Here is a 27,893-nt window from a genome sequence, read left to right on the forward strand (position 1 = left end):
AGTAATTACCATCTGTAACATCCCTTTATTGTTTCTTTTACTTGTTCTAGTTTTTCTAATATAAAATTTTCCTTGTCAAAATTACTAGTTCATATCGTTTTGAGATATTTGAAAATTCACGATAAGTATAATTAACAAAAGTATCCTCAAGGAAGCAAATGATAATATCTAGGGAATAAGCATCGATTTATTCTGTGCCAGTCAATCACCATAGTAAAAATACAAAACATTATCCAGAGTGGTGATTGACATAAAGCGTCTATAGGTGGCTTTTTAAGTCCCCCATCAAATCCCAGGGCTTAGCAACAATCGAACAAGTGGGGAATGTTGTGGAACCAGAAAAGGTTGGGTAGATCTGGATATTTATCCAGTAGTCGAATCAAATTGGCATCAATAACCAAATTAAAGTATCGATGCATAACAATAATATCACCATTAAGTATCTAGGGGAATAAGCATCGATTAACTCTGTGTTAGCCAACAACCATAGTAATAGTACAAAGCATTATCCAAAGTGGTGATTGGCATAAAGCGTCTATAGGTGGCTTTTTAAGTCCACCGTCACATCCCAGGGCTTTAGCAACAATCGAACAAGTGAGGAATGTTGGGGTGAACCAGAAAAGGTTGAGTAGAGCTGGATATTTATCGAGTAGTCGAAAGAAATTGACATCAATACCCAAATTAAAGCATCTATGCATAACATTTAGTAAAAGTTGGAGAAAGTATCCAGAAACTATCACCATTAAGTATCTAGGGGGATAAGCATCGATTAACTCTGTGTTAGCCAACAACCATAGTAATAGTACTAAGCATTATCCAAAGTGGTGATTGGCATAAAGCGTCTATAGGTGGCTTTTTAAGTCCACCGTCACATCCCAGGGCTTTAGCAACAATCGAACAAGTGAGGAATGTTGGGGTGAACCAGAAAAGGTTGAGTAGAGCTGGATATTTATCGAGTAGTCGAAAGAAATTGACATCAATACCCAAATTAAAGCATCTATGCATAACATTTAGTAAAAGTTGGAGAAAGTATCCAGAAACTATCACCATTAAGTATCAAAATTCAAAAAAATGGACCTGAGAACTATTCGAATACATAGAGAAGAAGACTTCAGCTGATCAATCTTCTCAAAACTAATAATCCATCCATGTCTCAGTTTAAGCTACAAGTGTACTTGCCGTGGTAGACTCACTGTAAAATAATGAAAACATTCATAATCAGCAAAAAGGTTGTTTATAGGAACGCTAGAATACACTAGCTTGATCAATTCATCGAAGGGATTCAAAATATAAGTAAGTAAACACATGAAGAAGATGAGGTGATTCAACATCTATTTTATATACATAAAAAAATTGTTTAGACCTAGTATCTACCAACATTATCAAAGGCATGCTTAAAGTGTGCTTAAGCCCTAAAGCGAGGCCTGAAACGAGTTGTGCGCTTCATCTCACTTAATGCGAGTTCAATGTCATCATCAAGGTTCCAAGGCGTTTTCTTGCCAAGGAGCATCTTTTGAAGAGGTGACACTAAACAATTGATATTTTCACTTTAGCATAGTTTTTTTCTCTCAAATTCTTTGTTGAAATATTTGTTACTCATGCTTATAAAGGGTTTCTTCATATTAATTAGCCAATAACAAACTACTGCTCTCTAAAAATCCGAAAACACTTCTAAAAAAAAGCACTTCTCAAAGTAGATTTTGAACCTGGCCAAACAGGCTATGTGCAGTCTTGAGTTAGTGCAAGCTGGCTCCTGAAGAAAAGGTACTGACGAGAGTGTGGAGACTACGAAAAAGGCTACTTGGACTATAGTTAAGCGGTCTTGAGGGAATAAGGGTAACTTGGCTGTGGTAACTTCCAGCCAAAGTATAATGAAATACTGAAATTTTATGAACTAAAAGTCGTATCAAAAGTTTACGAGTAACAACAAAGAGGTTTTAACCCAAGTATGCAAATCAAACCCAATGACTAGTTTTTTCCGGGGTGGAACAAATCAGCATCAAACTATAGCAACATGTCAATAAATGTTTGGCCTTCAAATTGGTACCAGAATCATACTAGTAAACCAGCATTTTAGCTCGACTCTTCAAAAAAGTCCTTACCAGGATGAATAAGAACTGACTAAAAGGTATCTCATTTGGAGTAGTAAGATAGGAATACAACAAAGAAAGCAATGTTTCATCTTTATTCTTCAAAAAGATCCTTTCCATGTGGAACAAATATGCACCATAACTAGCGAATCATAATTTAGAAGCCATTCATGTTGAACCGCACAAGAAAGGAATAGACAGGGAACATTAAGATAGGTTATCTTTAAAAAGATACAGTACTAATGTTCTATCTATTCCTTCTCTTTTCTTACGGTTCATCCAATCCCTTAATCATATAGCAAGCATAAGCCACAAAGAATCACACAACCACAAAAGTTAAAGATTAATATTTCTGAAAATAACGGACCCTAGAAGCAACCAAACCACGGAATAAGGGAAAATGCAAAGTCACATTGTTAGGAGTGAAATAGAGAGACTTACTATTTCCAGACAGGTGGAAGCTTCTTAGTTTTCTTGTAATAACGAGCAAGGCGGTGAATCCTACTCTCCACCAAAATCAAGCGGAACTTGGAATCCTTGTCCTTTCTGTTCCTCTCCAAATGCTTCCTGATGGCAACTGCCTTCTTAATAAGGTGGTATAGATCCTCCGGGATCTCAGGAGCAAGTCCTATCCAATTGTCAAAAAAAATACATATATTAAATCAATCAACTGCTCATTAATTCCAAACTAAACAGTGAATTATCGATATATTCCATACTATTGGGGCACATTTCCTTCTAATTGATATATTAAACCAAATTTTATTTAAATATAACCACAATTGAATTTCTAGCAGCATTGATGATCTGGAAAAATATAATAAAATACCGTGAGCTTTGAGGATACGCAAAATCTTGCTCCCAGTGACACTCTTAACTTGAGCAATTCCATGAGAATCACGAAGAATCACACCAATTTGTGAAGGTGTCAATCCTTTTTTCGCAAACTTGCAGATATTGTCCTCAACCTAAAATTATCAAAACACAATCATTCATATATTTGATCTTAACATCTATTTGTTCGTTGTTCCTATATGAAGATGTACACATTAACAGCTTGTTTGGATGGTTGTTACCTAAACACAATCATTCATTTATTGATCTTAATATCTATTTGTTCGTTGTTCCTATACAAGGATGTACACATTAACAGCTTGTTTGGATGGCTGTTACCTGTTGAATTATATTGTTAATTTAAATACAATGTTTGTTTTGATTGTTATTTAAAGTTTATTGTATTGTATCGTTAAATCCATCATTACCTAATGATGAAATGTACCCATTTCATGTAACGACTAATTTGGTGTGATCGCATTGTTACCTTATTTTTTTCTTCTCATTTTATCTGTACTTATATCTAATAGTCTTATTCTATCTTCTTTTGCCAATTCTTTTGAATGAAGCATCTTCTAAGCAGAATCACTTGCTCACTATGTATACACCTTAATAACTCGTTTGGACATTTCACTATTTATACCCTATCTTTTTTATAATAACTCTAACCTGTGCCCTACTTTTCTTATAAGTAGGTATATTTCAAATTGCACATGTATGCCGTTATGTAACCACGGAAAACTATACAATCTACCTAAAAGTTGCATTCATCAATACAATACGACACAATATATTATGAAAAGATATGTAACAACCATTCAATCAAAGCATAAGGGACTGTTTGGACATATAAAGTTTATTGCTTATACATTGAAGTGAACTCTTTTCACTAATAAAACTTCAACATTCCAGATACACAAATTCAATTTTCCTATATATTTTTTTAACTTAATTTAAATACTAAAATTTTCAAATATCACCAAATTCATGTCCAAACGCCTATTAAAAACAGAAAACAACAAAAGAGTAGATAATTTACATCTGGAGCGGAGATCTTAAGCCAACTGGGAGGAGTTCTCTTGTAAGGAAGAGCCGACGCTGAGATACCCTTACTGAAACCCAACAAACGAAAAAATGGTGAAAAAAATAATAATTTTGCTTCGAAGTAAGACTATCGAGAAAATACTCACCCGCGACTGTGCATACGACCCATGGCGAAGATTAGAGTGAGCTCACTGAACTGTGTTGCTCAAAGCGTTGCTTCAGTCGGTTGAAGGAAGTTAACATACCCTAAAAGGTATTTTCTTTTAGGGTTTATGGGAGCAGTCGGTATTTTGGGCTTCAATTTTGCTGAAAGGATTGGGCCGTTAAATTCTGGGTCTGGCTTCTTCAGATATCCAACGGGTCATTTGCACTTTTGTTCCTATTTTGTGTTGAATTTTAATTTATGGAAATAACAAATCATTTTTTTCGCGAAACGTAACTTTATGCTTTTTGTATCGTATAACTTATGCTTCATCAGACATAAATTAAATCGCAATCTTAACAACACGCTGTCAAATCGTGCAAGTCTAGATCAAAAACTGATAATATGCTTTGTGCTCTTTTAGGAGTCATTCAGGTTGAAATGACACTAGGTAACCCCTCATGATTGGGTGATTTACAAAAAAAGTAACTTTAAAAGTGAATGATCTTGAACTTTTAACCTTGCTTTGTTTCAAAGGCAAAATTTATAATTTAACAAATTTGGCTTTTCAAGTTTGAAGATCTAGTTATTTGACAAGTGAGCGTTACAAAAGTACAAGATCATTTATTTCCGATGTCATTAGGCGTAATTCCGTGGCTGTAGTACCCCCAATGTATAATATACTATTTGGTTTGTACAAATTATTTAAATTTAACTGATTTTTGACAAATTTCTGGACTTGCTGCTACTTCTTCTTGAAGGTTTGAACTTTGAACTCCTATTTTGACAGTTATGTTTTGTTCAAGTAGTAATAAGATGATTGTAATATTTGCATAGCACCGAGTGCAAATTGTCATCCTTTAACATTCACAACAACAACATACCCAATGTAATCTAGAAGGTAATGCGTACGCAAACATTACCCCTACCTTGGGGGTAGAGATGCTTTTTTTCCCGATAGACCTTCACTCAAGTAAAAGCAGTTCAAAAAACAACCCTTTAGCATACACTAGCAGAAATAATACTATCAAAGCATACGGTTCTTGCTATTTTGATTGATGTTACATGAAAATTACTCCATAAATACACATAAAAATTCATCACTACAACAAGTAAAAGCATTGACGCGCTGAGTTAAAGATACATGGCATCTGAACTATACATAACTGGTTTAACATTGCAAGAAGCGATTGTATACCACATACCCGGATATAATCCAAACATCTGAACAATGAGTTGCTCCATGACAGTGCAAGGGGAAAATACAATAAAATCGACGATTAGCAAAATGGCTAATGAAAGATACACTTAAACATACAAATGAAAGGGCAAAGCTACCAAGGGCAAAGTTAGGTCCTGTTTCTTGCTATTGAGTAATATAGCCAAAGATGCAAATCTCCTGCAAGTAAGAATTAGGCAAAGTCAGGAAAGTTAAGAACATTTAACTCAATCTTATTACGATCAAAATTAAGCATGATACATGTCATCTCTTATAACTTCTTACTCCTGCATCTTAACACCAGCAAATAACTTGTTTCCATCCCGCCTAAAGTTTATTCTTAGTGTTAAATATATTAGGTTACAATACATAAAGGTCATGATTCCCCCAACCTCCCAACACCAAATATGGTGGTCAAGTTAAGCAATTTGGAGGCAGCATTTACTCGGTTATAACTATATAACTAATTATCAGTCTTACATGTTGTCTATTTCTCAAAACTCAAGTTATCTTTGAGTTTTTTTATGGTGGTGTCCGAGCAGCTTTCTTTGTACCTTGACTATACCACCAGGGTATTTGTTATTTGTTATCTCTGAATTGTATACCGGGCAACTTTGTCTATCAAGGGTTAGGTAGATGGGAAAGAAATCATCAAGCGTTCTTTCCTTTTCCTAGGGTTTGAATTGTGGTCTTCCATGATTAAAATCTCACTTTATTGACCACTAGGTCACACACTTAAGTTTTTAAAAGTTATCTTTGATTTGATTTTTTAATAACGGAGGTATCCAAGCCATCACGTGAGCACCTCAACTGTAAGCAAAAATATAAAGGAATAACAATGGTGTTTAGGTTTAACTGAAATGGTTAATTATAAAGTTTCTTACTTTCAAAGATGCAATTCAAGGGATCTGCTGCAGAAAATTGGTTATATCCTTTTAATTCTACTTTCCATTCTCTATCGTTGCTTCTTATATTTTTGTTTTTTCCCATCATTTTTCAAGTCATTTTAGTGAGTGCTTAGTAAGTCGATTATTCATCACTTAAATGAACCATCCAAAGTTATTGTTCCCTTAACATTCACATACAACAAATGAAGTTGCATAGGTATTAAGAAGAACATTCTTTCTCAAAGAAAAGGTATTAAGAAGAACATCATTCTAGCTTCATTTAACAAAGTCACATGCGCGGAAAAAACAACGATGCAACTCGTAGGATGAAGCTAATCTCTCCCTTTTCTAAACCGACTAAAATGCATAACCATGGAAGATCCAAAGCGATGCTTATCATTTTATTTTTTTTGATAAGTTAATGTGTAGCCCTATTCTCATTCATTCTGAATGCACCAAAAAGCTATCTGAAAATCACCATTTATGATGAGGATCACCCTTCTTAGCCATTTCTCACAACATTACATTGCAGCAACTATTCAGCACCTACATTCCTCAAATAGCCATTCAATATTGTGCCCACCCCACTTGTCGTTGTGCACTTACCTTAGATGAGTTTTTTTAGCATATCAACCATCAAAAGATGAAACACCGAGATTTTCCCCAAAAAGGCTCGACACAAAATATTTTTCAACATGAAATATAAATACAAAACATGTGGCCAAAGGTGGATCCAGGATTCCAAATTTATGGGATCTAAATTTTATAACGATGACTTTAATTGGTAATAACTGTGCTCTAAATTTAATATGTATACATATTTAATGAATTTTTCAACACAAATGCACTATTTGAACAAAAGCCACTTGATTCAACTGAACCTGTATCCGGGCTTCTATCTCTACCTGTGCATGCAGCAACTGCAACTAATCTTCAATCCTTTAGGGGGATGTATATAGCTCCAACCGAAAAACAAAGAGGGGGCCAGGTTAAAAAAGAGTGAAGATGCACTTGTAGACATTGAAATTTTGTGGACTCTACAAGACGTGTTCAATTTGAATTGGGACTCTAGAAGGTGTGTTCAGTTTCAATTAGAATTCTTGGAGGCTACTCAACCCTAAATCCTAGTTCATGTCTATATAAAGGGTACTAATTCCCTTAAAAGACATCTCAAAATATCCCATAAACTCTTGGGTATTTTTTAAAGATCAAAAATCTCGAATATTCCACAAAAGTCATGGAATATTCATATAGAGGTCAAATCTAAATCATCCTAGTTCGAGAAATACGCTACTAACGACCCTCGAATCATGATTTGGATAAATCATAGGAGAGTAGAATCAAGGGAGAAACAGAATTGTACCCGCATATTTATCAATAAAGTTATGTTTCTTCAGATTTTATTTATGTGGTTTATTTATTTTCCATATGTTTAAAATTTGTTGCAAACAACACTATTCTACCCAAACCATGTACATTATAAAACTTGCACTTATAGTTCAGCATAACCTTGATCATGTCAAGTTGAGCTCAAGCTCATGTACTTGCCACGGTTTTTTCTCTCTTTCTAGGATATTGGTGGTGTTAGAGCTAGCTAGCATGATTCTCGACTATTCTACCAAGTACATGCATCCTCCAAACCAACTATACCACTTATTTCCTCTACCTCTTTGCTTTCCAAATATAAAATTGCAAAGTAGGCATCAGCACAACAACAAAGGTCTTGAAATTGGCGCGTTGGTTCAGCATTCGTTTTTATTGTTTGAGGTCGGATGTTCGAACCTCAACCTAAGTATAACTTTACAAAATATAACATGCTATTACTTAAGATTGTGGCTAAGTAGTATTGAGCCCAAGAGCTCTTCCAGCTTAAGGCTAGTCTAAACCATTGGGTCAAGGATAACTTCTCACTTTCTTCTACAAATGTCAATGTTGCTTGCTGAAATTCTGTCTATGCCATTGATTGTAACGAGTACATTGAATTTTGAATTTACAAAAACTGGTATATATGTATAACTACTGAAAATGATATGAATAACAAGCTAAAACAAAATATTTGATAAGACATTTCAAATATGAAATTTTCAGGGGAGTTTGATAGAAGCAACTCACATGCAAAAATCACTTGGCAACCATCCTAGCAATGAAATCCTCATACCGGATCTTACCATCGGATCCAGCATCAACTTCTCGGATCCACTCATCAAATTCCGAAGGCTCAAGCTTCTCACCAATACTAGTTAAAATATGCTTTAGATCCGAAACAACAACGTAACCAGTACCGTCTTTATCAAGTACCTTGAACGCATCGCGTAATTGGCGATCAAATGGCTCCGGCTTTAGATGTTTCGACATGAGTTCCAAAAACCGATTGAAATCGAACGGGGATGTGAGTTTTTCCTCGGCGATTATTGATTTGAGTTGAGCTTGAGTCGGATTACCTCCAAGTGAACGCATTAGGATACCTAGCTCCGACGGTGAGATTTTGCCGTCGCCGTCGGTGTCGAAGAGAGTAAATGCCTCCTTCATGGAGGAGATTTGATCGTTGCTCAGATCTTTCCCCATTGTGCTCTTCGCCTTCTCTGTCTTTCTCTCTTACTTTTCTTCTCGTGGATTTTGTCAGATGAAATGGGAGTCTAAACTTGTGATTATATAAACTTGAGGGGTGTTTAACTAATTTATTCAAATTTCAAAACCATATTAATGAAATTATTAAAAAAAAATGTGAGTTTTATAGTTTAATTTTCATTCTATTTTTATCTAACTAAACTTCACTCCAACAATAACAAAGATATGTCGGTGTAATCTTACAAATAAAGTATGAAAGCTATAATTTGTATGGAGATTTACCCTTATTTTGTAAGTAGAAAAGTTGTTTACACTGAGTTTTTAGTTTGAGAAAAAACATAAAAAGTAGGTCGGAAAAAGAAATACAAAAATAAAGAAGCCACAATACAATATTAAAATTAGCATGACAAAATTTTTTGAAAAAAAAGAACATTAACTACAAAATAATATTACAATCAAAGTAGAAGGATAAGTGATACAATGATCAACTATCTACTAGATCGAAAAAAGAAATTTAAAAATTTAAAAACTACAACTACTAGTATTGAACGATAAGTGGCACAATGATAACTATCTACTAGTCCTCAACTTAGTGTGTATCCTCCGTAGCCTTCAATTTAAAGTTATCTTATCGATAAATTGAAGTTGCGTTAATATTTCTTCGATCTCCTCTACTTCTCTTTTGAAGCTATTCATATCCAAACTTACGCTTCCGCATTGGAACACGTATATCTTCCGTAGTTTCGTTCATATTCCCAAATTATCTCACTCTCATTTTCCAACATATTATCTTCCATTAAGGCTACTCCTAGCTTATTCGATATCGAAATTTCACAATCCAAACACACCATATTATAAAAAATGAATTCCTTCTTTTACCCCTCCTTAAAGAACTCGTAACTCATACTATTTTATATTTTTAGTGAAAATATCTTTTTATCTTAAAAAGTGATTATTTTGTAATTAACATTTGAATTTATCCCCAACCTCCGAACTCCGAAGGTAAAGAAAAAACACAAGTTAGGGAAAATAAAACCCGCGAAGAGAAGGCGGTAGTCAGATCGGTGCAATTCCGCTTGCTCCGTCGTCGGGCAACGGCAAAGGCAAATACAGCAGAAGAAGAAGGAGGAGGAAGAGGACAATGGGGAATGCATATTGTATATTCTGCGGATGTATAGAACAAGCGAGTGTAGGTGTGGTGGAGAAATGGGGACGTTTCGATAGGCTTGCAGAACCGGGGCTCCATTTTTTCAATCCATTGGCTGGTGAATGTCTTTCTGGAATTCTCTCAACTAGGATCTGCTCTCTTGATGTCAAAATCGAGACGAAAACCAAAGTAATAGAGACTTACGATGCCAATTTCTGATTATTTTTTAATTTGTGTTTTTTCATGTCTAATGTATGTTTCCTTTTTGTGATTTGTACTCTTATCATGTTTTAGTCGGTCAATCTCTGTCAAATATTGCACTTTATAGCGTAGTGGTTAGTAAAGTGGATTGAGAAACATGAGGTATCACGTTCAAATCCAAGTAGAAGCAATAACACTAGTTGAATTTGTTCATATATATCCTAGCTTTGATGGATAGAGTTATTTGGTACCTGTATTTGGTGTGAGGTAGATGATGCTCGTGGAATTAGTCGAGGTACCTGCGTACTAGCCTGAACACCATGATTATTGGGGCTCTAGTTGCTTAGAAAAGAGTTGCCCAATGCATGAAGCATCCTGCATTCATGTAGGGTTTGGGGAAGGGGAAATGGGGAATTTATATTGCGCATTCTGTGGATGCATAGAATAAGAGAACGTAGGTGTGGTGGAGAAATGGGGTCGCTTCGATAGGCTAGCCGAACTGGGGCTCCATTTCTTCAATCCCTTGGCTGGTGAATGCCTTTCTGGAATTCTCTCAACTAGGACCTGCTCTCTTGATGTCGAAATTGAGACTAAAACCAGAGTAAGAGAGCCTTACAATGCTAATAATTCCTGATTTTTCATTGGGCTTTTATTTCATGTCTAATGTGTGTTTTCTTTTACCATTTGTGCTTAATGATCAAACCATATGTATTTCCTATTGTATTTTGCTCTCTATCATGTTTCAGTCGGTCCGTCTCTATTAAATATTGGGACTTTGGTTATCCAAAGGGGTGGTTTAGTGGTCAATGGAGTGGGTCGAGAACCATGAGGTCTCACATTCACCGATGGAGGCAAAAGCACTAGGTGAGTTTTGTCCATTTGTCCAAGCTTTGGTGGATAAAATTACCTATTACCTATGATGGTGAGAGGTAGCATTGCAATTAGTCAAGGTGCAGGCACGGACACCACTATCATCAAAACATAATAGTTGGGGCTTTGGTTGCATAAAAAAAGACAGTCACTGGTATGCGAAATATCCCACGTTCATGCAGGGTGCTGAAGGGACAACCCAAGGAAGTGTAATGTAGGCTGCCTACACTATCACAAGCATCAATGTCTAATTACCACTCTTTGTTTGCATGAAGAGTGGTAAAAAATTTAGATTATGTATTTTAATGGCTGGTATTGTGAGGTGTCTGTGAGCTTATTATTGTCTTCGCTATGAAGATACTGTTCTTGTAGTACTTTGGTAATTGGTAAAAAGTAGTTGACATGATGGATGATGAAAAATTATATGTCAGGAACTTATGATAAAATTGAGCGATTCTTTCTTTTTCAGAGAACTTTACTGATATGCAATTTTCAGGACAATGTTTTTGTTCAAATGCTGTGCTCAATCCAATATAGAGTAATCAGGGAAAATGCTGATGATGCTTTCTATGAGTTGCAAAATCCAAGGGAACAGATTCAGGCTTATGTATTTGATGGTAATTTGTTGTGTTGCGCATCCCTTTTTATATGGCATAATCTTGAGTATTTCGTCTGCTATTTTGATAACACACTTCTCTTTCGATGTTCCTTATATCTATTCTAGTTGTTCGAGCCCACGTACCCAAATTGAATTTGGACGAGCTTTTCGAACAGAAGGATGAAGTTGCTAAGGCCGTTCTGGAGGAACTTGAGAAGGTAATTTCATGCTCTGTAGATTCTTCTAAGCTCAACTGAAGGTTTTAGCTGATCTTGTACAATTCCCTTATTTACTTTTTGTATTTTGACTCTTAGGTGAATAGAAACTTTAAACTTTATTATCTATGCTAGGAGAAATGGCTCAGGACAGGTTAGGCACAAGGAAAATAATGTTACTCCAAAACAAGCCTGTAAACACACTATGACCATTCTGCATTTCCTTTTTTCCCCCCAATGTGGAGGTGCATTACATCATCTTATATTGCTGTCCTCGTCCAATTTTTTGGTTTAGTAGCCTGCTTAATAGGATCTTCTCCCTAATATTTTTGGGATTGTTTTTGCTTTCTCAAATTTGTTTTCCTAATTTTAGGATTGACGCACAGTTGAATGATTGATTTATAACTGAGAAAAGAAATGTCGCTGCTGCTTATGTTTGTGTTTTTCTTTTCTTCATGTATTTTCTGAATATCAAAGTCCACACTTTTGGAATTTAAGGCTTCAAATGCCATTAAAATTTAAACAAGAAATGAAAAAGTTTAGATCCATCGGATGACTTGTCTTGGACCATTGGCACGTGCTTACTTGATGAGATCTGTTCGTGCAAGTGCCTCTCATTGTGGATATCCATGTAGTAGACTGCGATTCAGTAGAAAATAATTATTTGAAGTACTCCACAAATTCTTGGGTTTTCTTTCAGCACTTCTTCTGTTTCTAAATTATTATTTATTTATTTCTTCCACCTATGATATAGATTTTCATTGGGCTATATTCACAATTCAGGCGAAGGTGCTTCGCATTTCAAATGTTGCACTTCCATAGAATTGTTTCTGTCGTCACCAATATTGAAAGGGAAATATTATTTTTGCTTGATCTTTTGGTACTTGACAATTTTGCATTGTAGAGCCAAAAAGGTCATGAAATTCCCACTCTATATAATAGAAATTTGTGTTCCATTTCAAGATATATCCTGACGTTAGTGTGTCTGTCAGGTGATGGGAGCATATGGATACAATATTGAGCACATACTGATGGTTGACATTATTCCCGACTCCTCTGTACGGAAAGCAATGAATGAGATAAATGCAGGTAATGGAATGCTCCTAGTGTTGCAAATGAACACAATATCTAGTTTAAACAATTTAACACACACTAATTCAAAAGGAGTTTTTCCCAACCTCTTCAGTAGGTATAAGATGGATTGTTGGTTATATTTACTTGAGTAATTGCTCTTTCAAAGTTTTGTCGTACATATCGGAATATAATCGTGTGTGGTGCTGATAACGAATGCATCTGGTGTGTGGAAAGAAAGATTTTTACATTTATGTCATTTCTGAAAGTACTTCATGAATTTATGATAAAGATGGGCAAACATATTTGGAAAATTTCAAGTGTTTCTAACTTCGATATAAAGAGTGCCTCCAAGCTATGTTGCCATACTCTCCAAAAATGATGCCGCACCCATGTTAGATCCTCCAAAATGCACTACTTTTGGAGGATTCGACACACACCCTTCGATATTTTTGAAGAGTTTGAGCAACATAGCTTACAAGTAGTTGTTGTGTTGATCGTGCAGACAAACTGTTCTTGGCTCTAATGTGTACACTTCTCCTTTGCATGTCGTATGTTGTATTGTAGCTCAAAGAATGCAGCTTGCTAGCGTATACAAGGGAGAAGCAGAAAAGATTCTCCAAGTTAAGAAAGCAGAAGCCGAGGCGGAAGCAAAGTATTTAGGCGGAGTTGGAGTCGCTAGGCAGAGGCAGGCGATTACGGATGGGTTGAGAGAGAACATATTGAATTTCTCTCACAAAGTGGAAGGCACCTCAGCTAAAGAAGTGATGGATCTCATAATGATCACACAGTACTTTGATACAATCAAAGAACTTGGAAATTCTTCAAAAAACACCACTGTTTTCTTACCACATGGTCCTGGCCATGTCCGAGACATCGGTCAGCAAATACGCAACGGGATGATGGAGGCAGCCAGTGCACAACATGTCAACACTGAATAGTTCTTTTGGTCCCTCAGTAATAATACCCTTGTGATGAATGTATATGTTTCACTTGCCTCTGGGCAAAGACTAAACAATAAAGCTGCTTCCTTTGAGATTTGTTTGGATGGATCGTCTTCATTACCCATCAGCTCTGATATTATTTGAGGATAGTTGAGTTTTTGGAGTAACATACACTCTAAACTCTTCAAACCCCACTTGTGAAATTACACAGGATAATCGTTTTATTCAATACTCGATGTAGTCCCTTAATTTCCAACTTTTTTGAGGTGCAAAGTTGAGCTCTTTGAGATGTACATACCCTCGTTGTTGAGTTGGCCAAATATTCGTTCCTAATTGACAACAATTACGTATGCCAACTCTATATCGAGGAGTGTGAAAATGAAATGCAAAAACAAGAGCAAGTCCAACTACCATGTCAGACTTGGACTCTTCAAAATTGTCAATAGATGTTTGACGGATCCTTCAAAAGTTCATATTTTTGAAGGATCCGACATGGGTACATCAACATTTTTGGAGAGTCCAGGCAATATAATCCTAACAATATTGGTGTTCCATCATCTTGTACTAATCAGGGGACAAGTATTAGCAAATTCAGTTACTTTTTCGTATCTACACATTTCTCAACCATAGCAACAAAAATGTATAGACTGCTATACAAAAGACGGAACGTATTTAATTAACAATCAATTTCGTCTATAGTTGAGTTGGTAATGGTATCTAACTTGTATGACAACTTACTAGATATGTGTTCTCTGAAGGTAAAACTCAAGCCGACTCTCCTCAAAGGAATACTCAATCTCCTCCACCACATGGGTGTTTTCAACGAGCTTCGAATTGTAAGGTGTAACAACAGCAGGACCTGGTGTTGTCGTCTGCATTGGAACAGACACAGTTGATGGAGTAGAAGGCACGGGAATTGGCATTGCTTTAGCAGGAGTTCTGTTCTCTTCTTCATAAGTAGAAATCGACTTTACAGGAGTGGAGACTGGTGTAGTATGGTTACTTAGCGGGGTCTTTATCATCGTTTCATTATGTTTTCTGTTCATATCTCCCAATATATTTGTTGCATTGGACTTGGAAGAACCTTTGGAAGAAATGGGTGAGAAAGGCTTCCGCATTACTGCTGTCTCGACTTCTGAACCATTTAGTGCACTGATGGGCTGCTTTTTCGAAGGAAGTTCATCTATACCCAAACCTCCTCTCCTCCCTAAGCAAAGAAGCATAACAAGATTAAATTGAATAAGGGGTAGTACACTTGAATTCTTTAATATGATAAAAGAAAGCTAGTTAGAATTTACAAACAGCATATGCATGTGGACAAAAGATGTATGTCAAGACTTTTTCCTCGGGCTGAATTTCCAGAGGAATGAGTTCTAAAAAGTATTTCAAGAGAGGTGAGGAGAAGATTACCTGTTGATAAAGCTCCAAATCCATCATCAGTAGGATGATTAAATTGGTCAAGTTGATGAAAGCGCTCGGACTTCTTTGCTTGACGTGTGTTTGGAGTAGCTTTAGTGGAATGAGGGAGTTCAGTTTTACAAGTTTGCTGCATTGTTCCTCCTAGCGAAAGCCTTCTATTGCTCGGAGCACCACCGCATGACAATTTAGGACCTTTTTTGGCACTTTGGTTCTTCATAGGGCTGGGTTTTGAGCCATAAAGAGACTCTTGTTCTGCCATTAACTGTCCCTGAAGTTTCTTCTGGTCCTGAGTTAAGATGAATCACGTGCAAGTTAATGGCTTCCCGTAATAGAAAAGATATAAAGTCAACCAAAAGCCAGTTGAGAGTTCATACCCTTTGCTTCTTACGCTCTAGCTCCTTTTCTTCACGCAAGATGGTATACTCTTCAAGCATAGAGAGGAGAGGAATCTAACAAAAAGAAACAACCACTTTAGGGAGATCTACATGTATGGAACCTTAGACCTCAACATTATCATATCTTAAAAAGTAAGCTACGAAATGCTTACACCATCATAAGAGAATTGAGTTCCTCTCTCGTTTTCCCAAGCTTTTGTTTTTGAGGCCAATGCCTCCATCATTGCTGTTGAACAACATTAATTTATTTCATTCATTCACCACTAAATATCATTCTCTAACCTTTATATGGAACAAATATGCATTAACAAATGGAGAGGAAATTATTAGAAACCTGGAAGTTTATTAACCAAAGCACGAGCTTTCTCAGCACGCTTTAGAGTTAGGTGGGTGCCTCGTCCAGCATTGTAGCGATTTTCGTCCTAGACAATAAATCAAGGTAATGAATAAGCATTTGGGCCTACTTCATGGAACATGTAAATGCTAGTTGAAAGAAAAACCAACCCTGTTATACTCCTCAAGCCAACACTCCTCCTCACATGCAGCGATCCATTTCTCGACTCTGTCTAGAATGTCTTTCCTGCTAAAAGCTTCCTCTTTAACTTGAGCTATTCGGAGTTCAATTTGTTCAAGGACAGCATCAGCATCATTGACAGCTCCTTTTCAGAGATATGAACAAAGAAGAGCATATAAGTAATCTCATAACAAGGACGTAATAATCAATTGAATTCTACGTGATTACTACTTAGATACCAGATTCAATATCTTCAATAGCTATATTCATTGCACCGTCTGAATCCCCAACCATATGTGTTTTTCTGTAGATCTCCTCTAGTTCTGACTTCTTCTTGAGAACAAGCTCCTTCATTTTGCTTGCTTTCAATTCCTCCAAACGATCCACTTCTTCCTCAACCTTGATAGTAAAAAAATCCATCATATTCAGGCCCAAAGTAGAATATTTCAAAGTCAAGCAGAATGATCACAAAGATACTATACTCACATAAGTAATGAATTCCATAGACAACATGTTAGGCTCTGTTATCTCATGTTCTTTGGCAGCTATTTTACATGTGACATTCTGAAACATCTGTTGCTCTTCAATAGGTGTATCCATCAAATTCCATAGTTCCAACATGGACGTAGTAAGATCTTGCAGCTGCAAAATCCAGAAGGTCATCAATGTCTAAAGAGTTAAAAAAACGCTAGGTAACTCGAGAAGAATTTACTCAACCGCATACCCGCTGCATCCTTTGTAACTTAACTTCTTGTAGTCTTTGTATTGTAGCTGCTAAATTTTGGATGGTACCATCACAAATGTTCTTAGTTTCTTCTGATTCCCCAAGACTTGGATCAACCTCATTGACAGTATGTTTGAAATCCATGCCAAGAACCGAGCATAGTGAATTTAAGGTACCTAAGTGATTCAGAACCTGTTTCAAACGTTCACTCTGCCAAAAAAGAGAATAAATAGTCTTAAGTCAAAGGACGGGGTCGGAGAACAATTGGCTTGATGCGATAGAAAAATTGTTAACCTTTTCTTTTTGAAGTGTGTGCAGTTCCGTATGCAATTCTTCAAGCTTTCGTAATGATAAATCACTTTCATCCACTACCAAGCTTGCAGAAGTAAACCTATAGATTTCATTCTTAATCTTCGTTATCTGCTTCATAACTTCAATGAATTGATTCTTTCTATCGGACTTCCTCTTCCGCATCTCCTCAAGCTCTGGAAGAACGGCCCTAAGTTCCGCCTTCAAACCTCCTTGGCTCTTGTCAGACTGAATACAAGATATTCATTAAATAAATCCTTACCTGAACTAGTGGAAGGTAAATGCAAACCTTACTTTAAATATGTATATATAGAGTATTCAAATTCAACGTTTTCTGTATATTCTAGAATATAAGAGGAGCCTGGCTTGGTCATCTTAATAGTTTACTGTTGCAAGAATAAAGCCAACCTGCACTAGTGCAATACAGTTTATTTTTCTATTTACAGATAAGGCCACTGTGATATAACTATTTCATACAACAAGCACACATTGAAAACTGTGAAGGTAATTGACTACATCATTCCTAACCTGTTTGATATGCACTGGTCGCTCCCCCATTGCAGAACAGATAGCTGCAAGCTCTGCTTCAGAATCAGCAATTGCCTGCCTTAGTTGAGCTCTGCTTTTGTTTGCTTGGTCCACTTTACGTCTATACACTTCTAGACATTCTCTTTCAATCTCAAATAGCATTCTGTCCCTTTCAGTATCACACTCCCCAACTTCATCCCATATAATCTTTAAAAACAAAAAAGTAAGAATTAGACAATGGACATGCTATCCATCATGAAACTATCAAGAAGATAACATATGACAAGTAAAGAAAGATACATGAAGAGAAAGGCAGGTCCCACTAAATAAATTATGAACATGTTAGTGGCATTATATTCATGAAAATTACCTGCAGTTCATGTAGCAACAACCCACATGTTGTTTCCGTTTGCAGGAGTGGATCATTTTGAGGAGTTGACATATCAAAGATATTTCAATCACCAAATAAGAGCAATTCTTACAAGATTATCTCCGAAGAAACAATGTATAATCTGAAATCAAAGTGAGCAATTTCACTCGTCATCAACTGTAACATTAGTCATAAACAGTACTGCAGCCTGGAATGTAAAGAAGCAATTGTTATGATGAATGATCAAGGAAGTAACAATTTTGTAATGTCCTTCTAATGTCTTATCTTCAAAAGAGCGTGCCTAGTCCCAATATTTTTCACCTAAGATACAATTTCAAAAGATATAACTCTCCTAATTATTTTTAAAAAAAAGACTCCACCCTCCATTCTCACACACACTAATAATAGTTCAAATTTTTAGCTATAGTCAAGTCTATAATCTATAGAATTCTTTTAAGTTCTTGAAATATCAAACATCTACTTCTCAAACTTATTAACATTAACTAAGTGCTCACTCGAACAAGCTAATTCAAATGCTTAGATTTCAGATCACCAAAAATTGAAACTGGCCATTGGGATAATCACAATGATTCTTCAAATGTTAAGCTATATTCAACTCTATAATTAAATGATCAAGAGAATTCTTAAGTTCTAGAGATATCAAATGAGTATCTATTCCTCTAACTTATTAAAATAATTAAGTGCTCAGTGCTCACTTGAACAAACTGATCAAATGCTTAATTTTCAGATTGCCGAAACTCGAAACTTGTCATTGGATAATCAAAAGGATTCTCCAAATGACTTGAAACTTACTAAGTTCTTATCAAGTTCTTACTAAGCTCTTTATTTTTGGTGTAAAGAGGAAGGGATAGAAGAAGCTGCACAAATTTTGGATTTTATAGGCACTTTGTAATCTATTAACCTTTTTGTTTTTTTCTCTTGTTGGAAACCAATTTTTGGAGGTCTCCGGCATATCCTTAATGCTTAGGAATACAACATTATATTTCTCAAAAAAACGTACTGAAAACTCGTAGGTAGTGTGTTACAGCTTTTCTGACCTTAATCTCTCCTTTTATTAAGTGAAATTCATATTCATGGGCCATTAACACATTGAAACAAATGGAAAAATTGTGGAGACACCGCTCTGAAATTCAAAGTTCATACTTCAGCAGTCAGCACTGAAAATGAGTTCTGAAAAATCGTAAACAATGATAGCATTACAGCTTTTATAGCCTTTATGTTTTTTTCCTTTTCTTAATGAAATGCATGTTAGTAGGCCATTAACACATCAAAACAAATGAAAAAATGCGTATGAACTTATCAAAAAATTAAGGAGACACTACTTCAGAATTCATAATTCATAATTCATACAGAAAACTCGTAGAAAATGATAGGGTTACAGCTATTATAGCCTTAATCTCTGATTATTTTTTTCCTATTTTCAATTGAAATGCATATAAGTAGGCCATTAACACATTGAAACAAATGAAAAATTAAGTATTAAGTTGTCAAAAAACCTTCAGCACTGAAAATGAGTAGTCAAAACTTGTAGACAATGCTAGTGTTACAGCTATTATGGCCTTAGTCTCTGATTTTTTTTCCTTTTTCCAATTGAAATGTGTAAAGATATGACATATGAGCCTAACTCAACCCCAAAAGCTAGCTCAAGAGGGCAAGATTGCCCAAGTCCATATAAGCAAATCACCAATTCATTCCCAAACTAATACGAGGCTCTAATAAAATGCATATTAGTAGGCCATTAACACATTGAAACAAATGAAAAATTGTGTATTAACTTGTCAGAAAACCTTAAGCATTGAAAATGAGTAATGAAAACTTGTAGACAATGATAGCATTACAGCTTTCATGGACCTAATCTCTCTTCTTTCATTTTCCTAATGAAATGCATATTAGTAGGCCATTAACACATCGAAACAAATGAAAAATTGCATATTAACTAGTCAAAAAATAGTGGAGACACAGGTTGAGAATTTGTAATTTGTACTTGACCAATGAAAATGCAATAGCTTTACAGCTTATTTCTAAAGTGAAATGCATATTAGTAAGCTATTAACACATCAAAACCAAATGAAAACTTGCATATTAACTAGTAAAAAAATTGTGGAGACACAGCTTGATAATTCATAAATTTGTACTTCAACAATGAAAACTCAGATATAGCTTTGCAGCTTCTTTTTCGAAAGTGGAATGCATATTAATAGGCCAGTAGCACATCGAAACAATTGAAAAAATGCTAACAAAATTGTGTAAATATTGTGGAGGCACATCTTGGGAATTCATAATTCGTACTTGAGCAATGAAAACATGTGGACAAAGCGATAGTTCTACAACTTTTTTTTTCTGAAGTGATGCATATTAATAGGCCATAAACACATTGAACAATAGAAAAAAAGGTACAAAACTGTGTAAAAACTGTGGAGACACAGCTTGAGAATTCATAATTCACACTTGAGCAATGAAAACACGTAGACAAAGGCGATAGCTCTACAACTTTTTTTTCTAAAGTGAAATGCATATTAATAGGCCTACTGTACATCCAAACAATTGAAAAAATGCTTACAAAATTGTGTAAAAACTGTGGAGACGCAGCTTGAGAATTCATAATTCGTACTTGAGCAATGATAACACATAGACAATGGCAATAGCTCTACAACTTTTTTTTCTAAAGTGAAATGCATATTAAAAGGCCATAAACACATCGAAACAATTGAAAAAAGGTACAAAACTAAGTGAAAACTGTGGAGACACAGCTTCAGAATTCATAATTCGCACTTGAGCAATGAAAACTTGTAGACGACGGCGATAGCTCTACAGCTTTTTTTTTCTAACGTGAAATGCATACTAATAGGCCCCAAACACATCGGAAAAAACCGTACAAAATTGTGGAGACAAAGCTCCGAAATTCATAATTTGTAACTTCAGCACGGAAAATGATTTGAAAAAATTAATAAAAAAGCGAGAAAGAGGAAAACTCACAACAGTATATTCTCGCCGGAAAAAGAGAAATCGCCGGAGGAGTTTCCGGCAGCAGAGAGAGATGATGAGCTTGGCTCTTCAACAAGTAATTTTGAAATTTGAAAATTTGGGGTTTTCCTGATTTGGCGTCAATTATTAAAAGTGAAATAAATAATAATGGAAAGAAACTAAGAACGGATATTGTGGAACTGGGCTTTATGACTGAGAAATCCACAAAAACCAAAATGTTTTTTCTTGAGCCTTGGCTATGGAGTTGGGCCAAACCTAGCCCAATTAAGTAGTTACCCCTCGACCCTCGTCTCAATTTATGTGACAGTATTTGAATTAGGGAAACTATATAATTCGACTTCCTCCACTACCATATATACTATTATTAACTATACTTCCAAAATATTACATAGCTTATCATTAATTAAGAGTTTTCTACCATATATTGAGGAGAATATACCTACATACATGTATTTTTGCTACCAGATACACTAAATAGGGAGAGAGGCGAGCAAGATGAGGAGGAAAGCAAGCGAGATTTGTTATTCCAGATACATATGAGAGTGGTGAGCGAGATAGAAGAGAGGCGAGCGAGATTTGTTATGTATCTCAAATACATGTGAATCCACTTGGATACAACATATCATTAACAAATTACACTTAATTTTGACACTGTGTATCCCAAGATATGTGTATTTGAATGTAACTAGACATAATTGTAAACTAAAGTATATCTAATAACACCTAAACTAGTGAAATTTATGTAAATTCCTATTTGAATTTGACACAACTCAAAAAAATAAACGACTTTTAAAATTTATCATCTTAAATAATAATGTAAAAGAAATTTTAAAGTTAAAAGTTATTTCTAATTAGAATAAATGTCTGAAATTCAATGTGTGGCATATTGCTCAAGTGCAAGCAAAACTTCTATCATTTTTTCTGAAAGAACTTTCAATTTTCACATTGTACCTAATCCTTTTCATGATACCTTATTTTAATTTGCTCTTTTGCATTCGAGAATTAGCCAAATTAAATAAAATTTATGGGAACAACAACAATAACTTACCCAAAGCAATCTCACCAAGAGAGAATAGTGTGCAATAAAATCCCGACTAACAAACTTTTAGAGCATCCGACACACCCATTGACATTTTCTAAGAGTCGAGTAACATAGTCAGAAGTAAAATGATACCAAGTAACAAATGATGAAGGCCTAAAGCGGGTCATAACAATCTCAACAATGTATTAACTGAGCTATTTCTCCGAATTGTCTATCAAAAAATTCAGACGTTATAGATTGTCCAGTCTCAGCTGTCTACCTTACCACAGAGAACTGGTTGCAGATGGACCGAAAGTAAAATTATATCAATGTCCACAGTAGCAACGACGGTTGATTGATGAATGATGCAACAAACAAGCCATATGTGGCTCATCCGTGAGCCTATCTATTAGGACACTGGGTCAGCGTTGTGCCATCCTTTGGTGCATGGCGGTATGGTCATGAACTCGTCAAATTCGTTGACATGAACATCACAGCATTTCCACTGCAAATTCATTGGACAACCAGAAAACATGAGATTCTCCGATAGTGCTCTTTGAATTTTTATAAACACAGAAAATATCACAGAAGCATAACTTGGCACCAAAGAGATTTAACAAGATCAGTATCAATTTATCAACTTACTCCTTTCATCCGGTCATGGAAGATAGCAGGGCCAGGATGGTAACTACAAGCAGTGTCGTGATTTTCCTTTTCTGTAAAGGTCTTACCGCAGCTCTTGTTTTTACAAATTTGGGGCTCATTTATATCAATTTTCTTCTTCACTGGAGCTGGATGGTCTTGCTGTACAACTGTTTTGCTCCCAGAAGGTACAGATGTTACTGTATTTGATGCTTTTGGAATTGCTTCTCTGGGTTGTGAACCTTAAATGAAACATGATAGCACAAGAACTGATCAGAGTCGGCACTAAAAGCAAAAGAGTCCCTAAAATGGGAGTAGAAAAAGGCAAGAGTGAAAATGAAAACACACTTTTTCCTCGTTATTAACCTACTAGGAAGCCACAACTGAGAAGCTTGAGTTCAGCATCTATAGAATGAACAGCCTCCCCTGCTACCTTTCAGCTTTGCTACACTCAACTAGAAGTCTAGAATTGTCCTAGTCTTCCAAAGTATAATGTTAGATGAAGTTAGAAAATGGAAGACTTACCATGATCAGAACAAAAGAATCCCTGGTGGCATCTAGGACAGGCATCTTTCGGTGATGCATAGGTCATAGGAGCTGGCACACTCACCGGCACAGGAATTGCTTTATTTTTGGTAGCAGATGGTGTTGCGATCACTGGTTTTTCTGTTGTGTGCTTTCCTGTCTTACACCTGCAAGAATGAACTTCAATGTTACAAATAGACACAGAAGAAATTACATGTTTTAGCTCGAAATTAGTAATCTCAGGTAAGGTTCCATTTCATCTCGGTCAAACAAATCAAGCAAATTATGAAGAGAAAAAAAGAGGGCAGTCCACTGCATCCATTCAGGGTCCGGGGAGGGTTGCATCACAAGCAAACTATAGAAGTGTTTCATAAATATTTCTAAACTAGAGATAAGGAGACAAGGATTGATCAAGTAGTCAATATCTTCCCTAGCAAGAACATTGTTCGCTCATTACCTATCCAAAAGAAAAAGTATGTTCTTCTCTCATTGTTTGGAAGAATAAGGGGATAAAAGGAACCACTAATCTGTGACAGAGACGAAAACGAGTTTTTCTGAGGCAGTAAAAATTAATAAATGACCCTGCAAAATACCTCCTTAAACTATTGAAAGTGATAATGCAGGGCAAAAGCTCCCTGCATATTCCACCATAACATCCCCTGAATCTCGAAAAGCAACAAAGGGTTTTCTAATTTTCCAATATTTGGTTGGTCAAAATATTTTGGAGAACATTTTCTCTAGGAAAACAAGTTCCTTAAAATGAAGAAAATAACTTCCCTGATGAAAGCGAGGGAAAACAAGTTCATAAGGGACATTCCAAGTTTGTTGTCTCCTTTCAAAATTCCAACCACCAACACCCCCAACCCCCACCTCTTGACCATCCCAATCCACGCCACCCCCTGAACCCCTACTCCTCACCTCATCCCACCCCCGTAGGGGTTTGCTAGATTACATATAAATGCTCTTGGGAAAATATTTTTTATTTACTTCCCAAACACTAGAAAATAAGTTAGAAACCCACTTATTTTTCAAGAAAACATTTTCCTTCATACCAAACGCACTCAAAGAAACTGAAAAGTCAATACAAAATTGACAACTAATCTTCAACTAGAAGTGTCTGAAATGCTTCCAGCTAGGCTATCATTATAAAGCAATGAGTTACAATAATAAACTAACATATTATTATGTATGATAGTCATTTCAATCTAGTCATCTTACAAATTCAACTCAGAAAAGTACTTCTCTGACCACCTTCTTTTATTGGATTCTCCAAATATTGTGTCCACTTTCAAAGAAGAGATGCTTTTTCTAACACGCCTCAAGACTTCAATTTGTTACCTCTCACTCGTGCAGACATCAAGTAACTCTGCCCATCGAGGTTTAAAGTAGGAACAACTCACCTAGTATCACCTCAGTTGGATATAACATGTAATATATGATACATGCGATAGATGATAATATACCACCTCAGAAAGGATGATCTGTAAACAATTTCTAGTCCAATGATTTGATTGTCACCTATAACCATATTCAAATCTTCACTAATACTTCAACGGGAGTTTACCAGTTTCAACAGATTCTAGCAAACAGAAATAGTACTACTATCTGGCACAAAAGTTTCAAGTAAAATAAGGAAAAGGCGTAAGTTACCCACCCAGGAATTTCAAGAAATAAACTGAAATCATGACTTTTTTTCTTGCAACAACTCCACTGCTTCGTTCCATCATGAAATAAAGGCTGCAAACATGAACTTTGATGATTAGCTGGGTGTTTTAGAAGCTATGGTATCTGGAATGCACGATAAGAAATCAGACAATTTATTTTACTTACACCCTGATGCCAAAAGATCCAGCAAGTGCATTCACGTCCAGAACGGTCCGTGCAAAAGAAAAACAAACATGTCAACAAATGTTTAGAAGGTAAGGCATAACTAGTGTTCAACTGAATGGGAATGCAACATTAATCTAATACTTAAGATGACAATTATATAGTCTCAGTAGATTCCTGCCTTAGTCTTTATATTCCAAGTGACAACCATCTTTTTACATGTATCTGCAGTAAATTCACCAGACACTGTGTTGACAGTCTTTTCTGATCTGTAAGCAAAAGGACAATCTGCTGATTCTTGATAAAGGAAACAGGGTTTTCTTAGGTGACAAGATTGCTTGGATATTAGTCAGATATTACATTCTATAGCTATATCTGTGCAACAGGATTGTACATGTACATGCATCTTATTTCTTAATTAGTTTTTTTGCTTTGGTGGGTGGTCATCGGTGATTTGATAAGTTCTAAAATATAGAAATATTGTTGATAAAAAATTGTCTCATCGTATAGATACTGGTGGGCATCAAGGGGACTGGTGGTGGAATGGAGAAGTCGTAGGAAAGGTAAATGCAAAGAAGGTTGCATACGCAAAGTTGGTGGAAAGTAAGGGTGAGAAGGAAAAATGGATGAATAGGGAAAGGTATAAGGTGGTAAGGAAGGAGGCTAAGTTAGTGGTTACAGCGGCAAAAATGATAGTTTTTGAACGCTTGCATGTGGAATCAGAGGACAAGGGCGGGGACAAAAGTTATATAGGCTAGCCCAAGCGAGACTCGAGAGAGAGTAGGGCCTGTGACCTGGACCAAGTGAAGTGCATTAAGGATGGGGATGACAAAGTACGGATGGAGGAGACACGCATTAGACGGAGATGACAGGCATACTTCCATAAACTCTATGGAGTGGAGAACAAAGGCATTGTGCTGGGGATTTGGAGCACTAGGGCAGCAGGCGTCACGATTTGTATTATAGGCATATAAAGGTTGAGGAGGTTGAGGGTGGTACTCATAGTATGCGTAGGGGTAGAACGACTGGGCCAAACGAGATTCCAGATTAAATTATGTGTGTGTGCCGTTTAAGCTAACAGAACAGTAGAAAATGGGAAAAAAAGAAAACCCCACATCCCAAAAGGGTTTTTCACTATGAACTTCAGAGAGATTAACACTTGAGTGTATACTGAATACATGAACGTATTCCAGCTCAAATTCTATAGCTATGCCATTCTTAAGCTAACAGAACAACATGAAGCTGGAAAAGAAAAACCCCACATTCCAAAAGGGATTTTCACGATTAAGTTTGAAGATATTAACACTGAAGTGACCACTAAATTCATGGAACGTATTCCCAGCTCAAATTCAATTGCTATGCCATTTCTAAGCTAACAGAAAAACATGAAGCTGGAAAAGAAAAACCCCACATCCCAAAAGGGATTTTCATAATGAAGTTTGAAGAGATTAACACTGAAGTGAATACTGAATACATGAAGCTATTCCAGCTCAAGTTCTAACCTATGTCGTTTAAACTGAAAAAACAGCAAGAAGTGAGGATAAGAAAAACCCACATTCCTAAAGAGATATTCATGATGAAGTTTGAAGAGATTAACACTGGATTGAATATATGAACCTATTCCAGCTCAAATTCTATACCCATGTAATTTAAGCTATCAGAACAGCAAGAACGGTAAAAGCAAGCAAATCCCATATCCCAAAAAGGGATTTTCACAATGAAGTTTCAAGAGATTTTCACTGAAGTGAATGCACAATACATGAACCTACTCCAGCTCAAATTCTATACTCACGTCATTTAAGCTATCAGAACAGCAAGAATGGTAAAAACAAACAAACCCCACATCCCTAAAAGAGATTTTTCACAATGAAGTTTCAACAGATTATCACTGAAGTTAATGCAAAATACATGAACCTACTCCATCTCAAACTCTACACCGGTACACCCATATCATTTAAGCTATCAGAACAACAAGAATGGTAAAAGCGAACAAACTCCACATCCCAAAAAGGGATTTTCACAATGAAGTTTCAAGAGATTAACACTGAAGTGACTACTGAATACATGAATCAATTCCAGCTCCAATTATATACCCATGTCATTTAAGCTATCAGAACAACAAGAATGGTAAAAGCAAACAATCCCCACATCCCAAAAAGGGATTATTCACAAAGAAGTTTCAACATATTATCACTGAAGTGAATGTAAAATACATGAACCTACTCCAGCTCAAACTCTATACCCATGTCATTTAAGCTATCAGAACAGCAAGAATGGTAAAATCAAACAAAGCCCACATCCCAAAAAGGGATTTATCACAATGAACTTTCAAGTCACTGAAGTTAATGCAAAATACATGAACCTACTTCAGCTCAAATGCTCCATGAGCTATCAGAACAACAAGAATGGTAAAAGCAAACAAACCCCACATCCCAAAAGGGATTTCAACCATGAAGTTTCAAGAGATTAAACTAAAGTGAATACAACGAATCAACCAACAAACAAAAAAGCAATTGAATCAAAAAGATTAAAAGGGGAGCGAGACAAACGGAATCGTGATAAGTGCATGAGCCTTCAGGATTATCATCCTCAGTGAAGGTAGCGTTGCAACCGATCCTCTGACATCGAAGTCTCTCCATTGCTGATTCTCTAGAAACTACTGTAACTCTGACACTAGAAAAAACTGATTGCAAAGTCTTTACAAATTCTTTTCTTTTTCCCCAAATTTATTTCTTGGAATCTGGGTTTTCCCAATATTCTCTTGGCCCATCTTATTGTTTTTC

The 27,893-nt window shown here is 36.0% G+C and overlaps 5 protein-coding genes and 1 long non-coding RNA gene across 7 annotated transcripts; 2 read left to right on the forward strand and 4 right to left on the reverse strand.

Moving 5' to 3' along the window:
• Positions 1-931: 931 nt before the first annotated feature.
• Positions 932-4,233, reverse strand: LOC102595052 (40S ribosomal protein S13). The gene is made up of 5 exons (XM_006340305.2): positions 4,115-4,233; positions 3,964-4,036; positions 2,920-3,058; positions 2,532-2,718; positions 932-1,192 (listed from the first exon to the last, which is right to left on the reverse strand). Exons 1-5 carry the CDS (start codon positions 4,135-4,137, stop codon positions 1,159-1,161), a joined length of 456 nt encoding a protein of 151 aa, XP_006340367.2. The 5' UTR covers positions 4,138-4,233; the 3' UTR covers positions 932-1,158.
• An 896-nt stretch (positions 4,234-5,129) lies between these two features.
• LOC102595378 (probable calcium-binding protein CML13) lies at positions 5,130-8,853 on the reverse strand. Its single transcript, XM_006340306.2, has 2 exons — positions 8,329-8,853; positions 5,130-5,509 (listed from the first exon to the last, which is right to left on the reverse strand). The coding sequence occupies exon 1, from the start codon at positions 8,779-8,781 to the stop codon at positions 8,338-8,340; it is 444 nt and encodes a 147-aa protein (XP_006340368.1). The 5' UTR covers positions 8,782-8,853; the 3' UTR covers positions 5,130-5,509; positions 8,329-8,337.
• A 714-nt stretch (positions 8,854-9,567) lies between these two features.
• Positions 9,568-13,934, forward strand: LOC102595709 (hypersensitive-induced response protein 4). Its single transcript, XM_006340307.1, has 5 exons — positions 9,568-10,120; positions 11,499-11,619; positions 11,727-11,818; positions 12,808-12,904; positions 13,454-13,934. The coding sequence occupies exons 1-5, from the start codon at positions 9,926-9,928 to the stop codon at positions 13,825-13,827; spliced, it is 879 nt and encodes a 292-aa protein (XP_006340369.1). The 5' UTR covers positions 9,568-9,925; the 3' UTR covers positions 13,828-13,934.
• A 330-nt stretch (positions 13,935-14,264) lies between these two features.
• Positions 14,265-27,649, forward strand: LOC107057980 (uncharacterized). The gene is made up of 3 exons (XR_001471691.1): positions 14,265-14,278; positions 19,626-19,627; positions 27,444-27,649. It is a non-coding gene; the product is annotated as an uncharacterized lncRNA (long non-coding RNA).
• Positions 14,458-21,236, reverse strand: LOC102596048 (65-kDa microtubule-associated protein 3-like). Its single transcript, XM_006340308.2, has 13 exons — positions 21,087-21,236; positions 18,090-18,231; positions 17,720-17,926; positions 17,177-17,419; positions 16,883-17,092; positions 16,645-16,800; positions 16,398-16,557; positions 16,149-16,303; positions 15,979-16,066; positions 15,797-15,870; positions 15,624-15,698; positions 15,241-15,535; positions 14,458-15,037 (listed from the first exon to the last, which is right to left on the reverse strand). Exons 2-13 carry the CDS (start codon positions 18,159-18,161, stop codon positions 14,568-14,570), a joined length of 2,205 nt encoding a protein of 734 aa, XP_006340370.1. The 5' UTR covers positions 18,162-18,231; positions 21,087-21,236; the 3' UTR covers positions 14,458-14,567.
• LOC102596371 (cysteine and histidine-rich domain-containing protein RAR1) lies at positions 22,169-27,881 on the reverse strand. 2 transcript variants are annotated; one of them, XM_006340309.2, is made up of 6 exons: positions 27,660-27,881; positions 25,114-25,116; positions 24,938-25,020; positions 23,284-23,450; positions 22,762-23,000; positions 22,169-22,621 (listed from the first exon to the last, which is right to left on the reverse strand). In XM_006340309.2, the coding sequence occupies exons 1-6, from the start codon at positions 27,747-27,749 to the stop codon at positions 22,526-22,528; spliced, it is 678 nt and encodes a 225-aa protein (XP_006340371.1). In that variant the 5' UTR covers positions 27,750-27,881; the 3' UTR covers positions 22,169-22,525. The 2 variants fall into 2 exon arrangements, with proteins under 2 accessions (XP_006340371.1, XP_015158654.1); XM_015303168.1 differs by lacking the exon at positions 25,114-25,116 and having other exon boundaries at positions 27,657-27,868.
• Between the last annotated feature and the right edge of the window lie 12 nt (positions 27,882-27,893).

This window comes from Solanum tuberosum, unplaced genomic scaffold (genome assembly GCF_000226075.1).
Source record: "Solanum tuberosum cultivar DM 1-3 516 R44 unplaced genomic scaffold, SolTub_3.0 scf00017, whole genome shotgun sequence".
In the NCBI taxonomy this organism is placed as follows: Eukaryota; Viridiplantae; Streptophyta; class Magnoliopsida; order Solanales; family Solanaceae; genus Solanum; species Solanum tuberosum.